Here is a 10,360-nt window from a genome sequence, read left to right as displayed (position 1 = left end):
GCATGCATTTGGCCCAGCTGCTAAAGGGTCGATTCGGATGCCGTGTCCCTACAGCGAGTGCAGGAACAAGAAGAAGAAAGTAAAGGCTCAGGTGTTGAGAGATCTGTTCAAGCGCAATACGAGCAGGTAATTAAGTATGACAACATTCGTTCAGATTCCTTCAGTGAAACATTACACTAATCTTCTCGCATGTCAAATACTTGATGTCATGCAGGTGTGTCCGTCGTGGTGCGACAACCACAGGGAATGCTGGACGGAGATTGTGCGCATGTGGCGCACGGATGAGGCGTACGCGAGGCGCGCCGACCGTCAGGGCCACCGCGCGCAGATGCGAGGGGTGTCACACCACCAAGGGAATCAGCCCCTCCCCCAGTTCGCGACAAGATGGGTATGCGTCCGTTCATGTCTTAATCCTTGCGCTCAATTGTCAATACTTGTAACCATGTTTGTGTTTTCAATGCAGACGCAGACGCACGGTGGGCAGGAAATCAACGAGTACACCGCGTACCTCCTCTCTCACAAGGGCAAGGCGACGGATCCGAACAACATCTACAACCCGGAGGACGGGCCCGATGCGTACACCAACCCCACCGCCTACGAGAAGGCCACCGAGTACATCGTCGCGGCTCGCCAGCGCTACGGGGAGACGTTCGACCCCACCGCCGAGCCCCTGGACACAGACCTCCTGCAGAGGTTGGGACCAGGGAAGCAGCACGGCCGCTACTACATGGCCCACAGCGCCCTCGACCCGTCCCAGGTTCCTACGCTGACCCAGGTTCGATCCACGCCCACGAGCTCCAGCGACATCCCTGTAGCGCCCCGGCGGCAGTCAGCGTCACAGGTAAGTGCCGTTTCGTTCGTCGTTCACTCGTTTCGCACCTGTACATACAATCAACACTGCGGATGTAATATTGTAGGCCCAGATGGAGGCCAAGATGGAGGAGAGGATCGCCATGTTGCACGCGCAGATGATGGCGCAACAGATGGCTTACCAGCAAAGCCTGCAGCAGCACTACAACACTCAAATGCAGAACATGGCCAGCTTCTTCCAGTCCATGCAGACGCCCGGGGCATCTACACCGCCTCCTCTTCCAATGTTCGCTCCACCGCCTCCTCCTCCAGAGTTTTTTCCTGTGCCTGCTCCTGTCGCTCCTGGAGGGACCCCGGTGAGTATATTGACTCTTGCTTTAACTTGTGCGTCCATGCTACAGATACTAATGACATCACTTGGCGTTTAACTTGTGCAGGTATAGTCGGCGGGTTCGAACCCGTCTCCTGGAGGTCCCGGCCATCAGATGATGTCGTATCCACCACCTGCACCCTATCCACCGTATCCACCTCCGCGTGGCCCTCCTCCGACGTACTCGTGGCCGCCGGTGCGCGGAGGGTGGCAGTACGCGTAGGCGCCTCAGTTTGGTCCAAGGGGGTTTCCGTGGGCAAACCCTGGGGGCTCTGGGGGCGGAGCGGACGACGAGACCGGGGACGGCGCGACGAGCTAGGTACTTGTCGATTCTGTTATCATGTATCCACCGTATCGTCGAAGTTGTTGTCATGTATTTCTTTTCTTCGTTATGGACCTAGACTTGTTATGTTGAACTTCGTGTGATGGACGTCGACTTGTGGTGTTCGACGTGTTGGACTTCATGTGATGGTTGTAATGCACTTGTGTGGTTGTTATTGTGACATATATGTGAGATATATGTGATGTTGTGCGTTATTGTGATATATGTGGTGATGTTGGCGACAAATGTGATGAAATTGTGATATAAATGGTGCTACCGGTGCTTCTGGTGAAATTGGATTATAATTTGTGATTTTGCAGGGTTTTGATGCGAGAAAACAGAAAACAAAAGCAAAAAAAAATTCCAGCTTTGCCGACTGTTTACAGTCGGCAAAGCTGGGCAAAAAAAACCCCAGGACAGAGTCTTTGCCGACTGCAATGGGAGGCAGTCGGCAAAGAGGTCAAATCTTTGCCGACTGCAACTCCGAAAGCAGTCGGCAAAGAACATTTCAAAAAAAAAATATTTTCTTTCTTTGCCGACTGCCGAGCTGGCGGCCAGTCGGCAAACAATTTTTGAAAAAAAAATTCTTTGCCGACTGCCGAGGAACCAGCAGTCGGCAAAGCCTGCCGTCAGGGCTGACGGCGCCACGTGGCTATGCCGACTGCTGGCGTGGCAGTTGGCAAAGGATTTGCCGACTGTGTGCCACGTGGCAGTCAGCAAATCCGCCTTTGCCGACCCAGGCTTTGCCGACTGCCACGTGGCTTTGCGGTCGACAAAGCCTTTGCCGACTGGGTTTATGCCTTTGCCGACCGGGGCAAGCAGTCGGCAAAGAGGCGTTTTCCTGTAGTGACACCTTTGTTTAGCCACTAGCATAATCAAGCACATATCAAACATGGAGTCAATTGGAAAAGACTTAACCTCTCAACTCTCTTGCGTCAGTCATTCATCACAAATGGATGAGACCAAAGGCACTTGTCAACTTGGTCTCTCAAATGTTTTGACAATAACTTTGCTGGTTTCTCCTCTTCCTTTAGTAGTCAGTTATCCGAGAGGATGAAACTTGTTTTTGTCTTTAATTATTATATGTCTAATGAAACTCGTATTTGTTCTTGATAGAAGTGATGTGCCTGTCTCGTGGGGTGGTGAAACTCTAGTGAAATAGCAGTTAGAGCAATAAATCCAACTCAACATGGATTAAGCGCGATTGGAAAGTCGACGCCATAGGATAAATCCATCTCTTGTGTTCAGTTGTTTCTTGAGGAAAACTTACTTTTTTTTGGGGGGGGGGGGGGGGGGGGGGGGGGGATTTACTTTGAGCTATTTGTTTCCTAGAATTAAAATTTGTACCTCTAATCCTATGTTGCAAAGTTTGACTTAGAATATCTTATATAGTTGACTGAAAGTCCAACAAAGCTTGGATGGCCTTCCAGTCGGCACAGCAGAATATCTTATATAGTTATAGATAATTGTTTTTTCTAATAACTTAAATTGTTAAATTTTGCTAATTTGCTTGAGACCACGTATTTGTCCCCTGTTTAGTCGGTAACGATATTCATATTTTATTGTTTTGTCATCTCCATTGGCCTCGTGTGACTGTGACATTTTATTACAAGAAACCTCTTTGGAGAAAAAAAATCAAGATGTTATGGCCATATTTTTGTCCAGAGTAAGAAAAAATGTTTCAAGAATAATATAATAAAACTGTACCATCGGAAAGCCATTAGAAAAAGAATTGTTTTGAGTAGAAAAAATGATATGGTTGCATGAAAGATGTTCTGGTCCAAGAATAAAGTTCTAAGAATTTGGAGGAACTGTTGCACCATTAAGCTATTAAAATTTTGTTTCAAAAAGATCCAAATGTTCCAATTGAAGAGAAAAAATGTCCCAGACCAAAAATATTATGTTATATAATACTGTAGCATAGCTGTTCTAAGATTTTATGTTACAATTAATGCGAGCATGGGAAAACAGAGAAAAACGAAGAAATAAAAAACATGCTTCATGGGCTGAATCTATTGAGTTGATTTAGGGCTACGGGCTACTTCAGTAGGGCTTGGTCCTGGTTGGACCCAGTCCAGGTACATCTCAGTTGGGCTGCTCATATCTATCCACTAACTAGGCTTGTCCGCTCAGAAAGGCAGAATCTTAGGAGACATAGGTATAAATCTAGATTTTTTATTTTGAAATATTAATCTTGTCAGTTGATATATTTTTTTGTATTTTAAATTAATGTTGAAACTCCTATGCTTAACTTATCTTATTAACTTTCCTTTTGTATTTTATGAAAAATAAAGATCTTAGGTTCTAGATTGCACTCTCGAGCGCTTTGATAGCATAAATGGTCTTCAGGTCTTGTATCTATCTGACTTTTTAAGATTTTTAGAATTTTTTCTAGCATGTCGTCTCATGAGAATTCATACGGAGACTCCATTGTGGACTTCTAGTTAGAGTTTCTAGGATTTCCCTTTTTTCTAGCATTATTTGTACTTAGCTGAAACCTAGTTATATAAGCACTTGTTTTGTTCCTTTCCATGACATCATGATCTATATATTAGCTTTCAGCTTTTGATCTTATTAGTTGCTACATTTTCTTTATCCACGTATTAAATCGAAACTATAGTAGCATAAAGAGTCGTTTCAGCTTGAACTCGTGGCGCTCAAGATGTTGAATTTGCTATATCAAAGAATTGTAAGTGTAGTAATATTGTTTTAGAAAACAAAGAGTGCTTAAAATTAAATTACCAATATTGATATGACATAATATTTTGATTAAAATGTATTAGTTTATTTATAGCAATTTACAAAATTGATTGCTATGGAGTACCTATATAACTTAAAATGAATTGTCAATGTCATTGATATGTGATTTGTCAATGAAACATTTTTTTCAAGCTTGATAACTATTTTCTCCATTTTAAATTATAAGATATTTTGGCTTTTCTAAAGCTATGCATCTAGAAAAGTCAAAATGTCTAGAAAAGTGAAAATATTTATTGAAAAAGGTGGAAATATTAAAATAACCATTTATCCTAGTATATGCATGTTCACTTTATATAGTGGTTGTAAGACATAATCTGTTGCTGATCTCTCTCTTGTTGCAGCAGAGTTGGCATTTGGTTAGTTCGGCTGTCCAGTCTCTATTGCTGTAGCAGTATGTCAATTGGTCACCTCTAGTACATTAGTTGGTAGCTATTATATTAGCCATGTCTTAGTAGTGGGCTCATCTAAGCTTTGTACTGCTAGTACTAGGAGTAGTTGGTGTATCTTAGGAGTAGGTAATTGGTGTACTCACCAATAACTATGTACCTGATAGAGGTACTAGCACTTGTATATATATCACACCTAAGGCAATGCAAAAGAGCAGTTCAGTTTGCCACATCCACAAGTAGAGCTTTCGGCCAGCGCTTGGCATGTGTGGTGTGTGTGTGAGCTGTTCTCAATATCTTCTTCTACCTCCATCCATAGTGAGTGAGTGTGCTGGTAAGTTTACTGCTTACCTGTGTAGGGCAGCCGAAGGACCAACAAGTGACGCATATCATTATACTTAGTTTTAATTTAACAATGGTAAAGTGTGCAACTATAAATATATAGTAAAGTTTGACCAAAATGTATAAAAAAAGATAACAATATTTATGACACCAAATGAACCTATTATGAAAATATATTGCATTTCGTTGTGTATCGTATGATACTAATTTGGTGTCAAATCTGGATGCTCTTTTTTATAAATTCAATCAAATTTTAAAAAGTTTGACTTAAAACAACTCTAGTAGTTGATTTATTCAAGAACAGAGGATGTAAAAAAAACTGGACCTGTGAGGGTATGACCACTCCAGGCATTGCATTAAGAAGACGACCTTCTTACGCAGGTCCAGAAAACCTCCAAACCCCTGTCCCACCCTTACATAGCGGCACCGTCGCCCTATGAGAACGGACCGGTCCTTAGACATGTTCTTTAGCATGGGACTGACAAGGAGATTTTTTTTAATCCCAGCCTGAAATTCGCTCCCACAGGGAGTCACAGCTTTGGCGTAGGACAAACGAGGAAATTTTTTTAATCCCAGCCTAAAATTCGCTCCCACGGGAAGTCGAATCCAGAACTTGAGAAGTGCCGCCAGAACGCTCCATCCAGTTGAAACTCAGAACAATTGTTGTTGTACTTTACTCTTTTCTAATATATTGAAGAGATGAACTTAGAACGATTCTGACATCTCATATTACAAGCTAGGGCAAACAAACCACACAATCCCATATAATTGCATGTTACCTCGGAAATCACAAATGAAGTAACACAAGCAATAACATGTAGGTTCTGGTAGCTTTTTAGCCTAAGCTCATATCACCCAACAAACTTCAAGCTTACTACCAAAACTAGTAAGCCTCCTCCAACTAACAGAAGAGGTTATACATCCATACTTCCCAAGACCACAGCCAGAGAGATTCAGATTTCAGAACAGCACCATGGCAACGACACCAACAATGCCAATAACCAGTCCAATACTTGCCTTCAACCCAGCCGCTGCGTTCAAACCCCATACCCGGACGTCGTCGATCACCGGCCCACACAGCGAGCTGTGGTCGTCACTCCTCGTGTTGTAGTACACGCTGTAGAATGCCACACGTGTTCTCTCAGCACGTGCAGTGAACGTCACATTCGCAGCCTGGCTGGTGGCGTTGCCCATTGGGGAGTAGTGGAAATTCTGGGCCTGATCCCCCCCGAACGCCATGACAGACATTGGTGGTTGGCACGAGTCCCCCGCCGTGCCCAGTGTGAACGTCAGGCTGTAAACCTTCTGAGGGGTCGTCTCAACCATCTGGGAGATGATACCCTCCTTGCCTGACAGAAGCTCAATGGCACGCTTCCCCTGGGGAACCTTGTACTCATCAGAGTCTATGTAGCGGACGGCGCGGTTTGACTCGATCATCCAACCAGGTATGGCAGATGTCTGCTCGTCAAGGTTAGTTGGGAGCAGCACGCCAAAGCTCGTGTTCGGGAACATCCATGGACCCTCCTCAAAGTCTCCATTCAGCACCACGTTATCTGTTGACAACAGAAACAACATCTCATAACCTAAGAAATGAGCTAGAACACTTTAGATTGTACAAGACTTGCTGAAATCAATCACAACACACAGCTGGAATGAAATTGCATTTTTGTGTTAACTTCTAATAAGTCACATACCCTTTGGTTTGTCTGGAGTGAAGAGCTTCTTGACGGCAACGTTGTCTAGGATAGGACCACAAGTCGGATCATCCTCCATGCCAGGGTTCATGAATTGAAGATGTGCCTGCTCTTCCGTTGCCTGAAAAGCCAACGCGTACGCATCCCAGCCTTCTATGTTGTACAATGTCTGCAAGTCTACTGTCTGTGATACACCACCTAGCACGGAAACATTCAGTGCCTCCAGTTGTGCACATGTCCGGGCAGCGCTGAATGTGATAGCATACTCCGAGCCCTTCTCAACATCCACCACCTGCCCAACGCTAGCATCATTCCCTAGCCTTACAGCATGGTCCCCTGCCACAGAAATACAGATGTTTAAGCACAACTATTGGGTGGGTGGGTGGGTGGGTGGGGGGGGGGGGGGGGGGGGGGGGGGGGAGTGGACAAGAGCACTGAGGGGATACCTTGTGGAACAATGAGGATCATGCCACCCTGGTGCTGGCCTGCTGAAATGAGTTCAACTGTGCCATTAATCGTCCAACCAGGGATTGACGATGCACCCTCAGCAACAGATGCAGATTTTACAAAACCACCGGCTGGTGCTGTCTCAAAGTCACCATTGCTGAGCAGGCCTGTAGTGCAAGAAACCAAGAAATCACTAATCATTGTAAGTGTAAATTTAGTATTAATTTCACTACAATCACAATATTGCTGCTCCTCGGAACACTTTCTGCTTAACGTAGAAAACAATATCATCACAAAGAGTACTTAATATCTGCTCCATGATTTGCGTACCTTTGCCATCAAGATATTATGCTGGTAGAGGAAATTATAATAAGAGACTAGCTTTGCATTTGTTGCATAGGATGGATAGTAAGTTTGACCAGTGAAATCTAGTACGATAAGTGATAAACTCCATTTATGGCATAGGTGCTAAACGAGTTTACAGTCCACAAAGAATTAAATGACACCGAATAGACCCAGCCAAGTGCATGGTAGTATCACAGTGAGGAAACCCAACACAGATCTCATTTAGGGTATTCTTACTGGGACTATTCTGTGCTCATTATATATTTATATGCAACTTCAGATGAAACAAACAATCGCAATAGAGTTTGGGAAGGTTAATTTGCAGAGCTTATACAACTGTCCTCAAACAGGAATGAGAAAAGTACAGTCTCAGGAAAATGGAGAAAAACAGTTAAACTAAACAAACCCCCCATAGTAATCGTTTTTTCAACGGCTAAATTCAGCAGTGCCTACCGGCAAAACACTAGGAAAACATGTCCCAACTTTTTCTATTGTACCTCCAATGCAGTTCATCGGGGTACTACTACTAGACCACTTTACTATGCTTCATTGTTCTCACAAGGACGACCATGTGACTATGCACATCGATCTTATGTGGTGAGGCCGTGAAAGTGAAACATCTACCAACCATCCACCCCACTGGGTACCCCATGAGTGGTCCAAACTCCAGACGTAAATGTCCAGAGCACCATAGATCATGGCGTGAATATGGGGAGGTGATGAAGGTACGGACATAAATAGTAAAGCATGGACCTCCACAGCACGGTCACCCTCTGAACAAGCTATTTGACTCTCACGAGAGGGTTCAATGAGCACTCTGCAATATGCAAGGTCAGCTGTGCCTTGCTGTTCCGTCTAGATCTGAGTTTACTACAGCAGCTCAAATTTCCTTTTGACTTTGTTCTGACCTCCTTCGCGGTGGTGTCGTAAACACCTATTAAAACTGAGTAGGTGCGTGTTTCGACTTTACTTTAAAATAAAAAGCCCATGGATTTATTTGTGTAAATCTACGTGGTGTTTTGTCAAGACAAGATTTTTTTTTTTTGCATTGTTTTACACATCCAACAGAACGTCTTTCTCAACTTGCAAGGCAGCCCACTTGATGGTTACTAGTCATTTTCAAACACAAAATGCATCACATGATTCGCATCAGCAAGTGTGAGCCTTAATAAGTGAATGCACTGCAAGAACAAGCTCATGCAGTATAACCGAGAGAGGAAAGATTTGGTACATTTCCGTTTTGGGGCAGAGCTGTCACAAGCAACAGGGCGCCGAAAATCTTTAGAGCTCAGCAGTTCACATTTTTTGTCTGAACTGAGGTATGAGTTCCGAAGGATAAAGTATGTGCATAAGTACACTGTGTTTGAAGCTACCTAGTATCTGGTTGATCCTCCCTGCCTGTGAGCAAACATTTAGAAAGATGCCACTGTGCTTAGAAAGGAGGAGCCTCGCTTTGCAGTTTGCACAGCTCCTCCCCTTTCTCGCCAGTGCAAATATGTGTGTGTGCTCCAACCAAATGCACAAAGTTACGTTCTTGTACTACATCAGACATCGCACCAAACAGGCAAACACTAGTGCTAATAACACTACTTTTCCGCTACCCTCCTAAAACTTTTTGCAGTTAGTGCTTCGTTAGTACGCTCGTAAGCTCAGCAGTGCTAACAAGAGGAAGGAGCTGAAATCCCAATTTTTTCAGCCGGTGAGATCTGGTGCAAAGGCAGGCAGAAGAAAGCCGCCCTCGACTCGAAGCTCTAGCTGAAGATTTCACAACGATGCGTATCGAGCCGGCTCCACTCCAAATGAGCGGTTCCGGCAGGAATGAACACATTTAAGAGTAAAAAACAAGCAATCGGTGAAGGGAGGGCGAGAACAGAAGGGAGCAGAGACTATACCATCCTCCACAGGAGCCGCCGAGGCCGGGCGGGCGGGCGCCGCCAGGAGCAGCAGCGTCAGCAATGCGAGCCTCTTCCTCGCCGAATCTGGCTCCATCTCCTAAAGCCCCCTCGCCCCCTCCGCGCTCCCTCGCAGCTCAGCTCCCTCCGACCCAGAGCACAAGCTGCAGGGGACGGGGTGCGAGACTGGGAAGTGGAAGTGTGAGACTGGGCACTTGGGTTGGGCGGCGGGGAGATAGGAGATGAGACAAGAGGGCACTGCTCAAGTGCTCAACGCTGGCTACGACCGAGCGGTGCCGTGCCGGTGCCGCGTCCTCTCCTCTCGTCTCGTCTGGTGGTGGGTTGGAGTTGGAGGCAGCTCTGCTTCTGCTCTGCCCGTCCCCCGCCCACGCCCTGCTTTTTATGGGGTCACACGCCGATGGCGATTCCCTTTTCCTTTGTCACTTTGCTGGCCAGTGGCCACTCCACTATTCTGTTTTCACAGGGCCTGCGTGAGAATTGTGGCAACAGTGGTCAATACTACTGCAGGCTCTAGAGACGAGAGTGCGCCTGCCTTTCTCTTTTTGCAGCCGTTTCGGTACCACTTTGTCGAGCACGGAAAAAGGGCATGGGGTGGTTCTGTCTGTATCATCGAGTAGGCGAGGTCTTTTCCCCGATAATTACTGGGAACTCTTTTCTTTTTCTTCCTTTCCCGGCTCTTTGCTGCTCTTCGTGTGGATGCCATGTACTGGAGTATGATTGTGCGACACGACGAGCTTATGAAACTCGGCAACAATGCAAACCAATAAGATCCCGTATATGGCGCAATGCATTCACTTTAGTCAAGTGGTTGGGGACAAAGCGGCTGAAAACCATCAGCGTCTCCAAAAGCGAGAGTAATTAAGCGCAAACAGGTGAAGATGCCGGGGATTCCGCCTTATGCAATCTATGGCGCAGCATCCGTCACTATTTTTCATCATGCTGTTGTGCTGCAGGAACATGCAACACTATAC

At 45.4% G+C, this 10,360-nt stretch overlaps 1 protein-coding gene across 1 annotated transcript; it reads right to left on the bottom strand.

The window, feature by feature from the left end:
• Positions 1-5,650: 5,650 nt before the first annotated feature.
• On the bottom strand, positions 5,651-9,749 carry LOC136459039 (protein BIIDXI-like). The gene is made up of 4 exons (XM_066458940.1): positions 9,369-9,749; positions 7,131-7,298; positions 6,685-7,020; positions 5,651-6,543 (listed from the first exon to the last, which is right to left on the bottom strand). The coding sequence occupies exons 1-4, from the start codon at positions 9,463-9,465 to the stop codon at positions 5,951-5,953; spliced, it is 1,194 nt and encodes a 397-aa protein (XP_066315037.1). The 5' UTR covers positions 9,466-9,749; the 3' UTR covers positions 5,651-5,950.
• Positions 9,750-10,360: the final 611 nt, after the last annotated feature.

The sequence above is a fragment of the Miscanthus floridulus genome, chromosome 6, assembly GCF_019320115.1.
Source record: "Miscanthus floridulus cultivar M001 chromosome 6, ASM1932011v1, whole genome shotgun sequence".
Taxonomy (NCBI): domain Eukaryota; kingdom Viridiplantae; phylum Streptophyta; class Magnoliopsida; order Poales; family Poaceae; genus Miscanthus; species Miscanthus floridulus.
Note: the sequence above shows the minus strand (reverse complement) of the source record. Positions and strands in the feature narration are given on the sequence as shown.

Excerpts from the sequence above, each read along its gene's own strand:
- LOC136459039 (XM_066458940.1), bottom strand. The coding sequence starts at position 9,465 with ATGGAGCCAGATTCGGCGAGGAAGAGGCTCGCATTGCTGACGCTGCTG. Across the intron at positions 7,021-7,130 it reads GATCCTCATTGTTCCACAAG|GGGACCATGCTGTAAGGCTA; the intron begins GTATCCCCTCAG and ends TTTCTGTGGCAG. Across the intron at positions 6,544-6,684 it reads CACTCCAGACAAACCAAAGG|ATAACGTGGTGCTGAATGGA; the intron begins GTATGTGACTTA and ends TGTTGTCAACAG.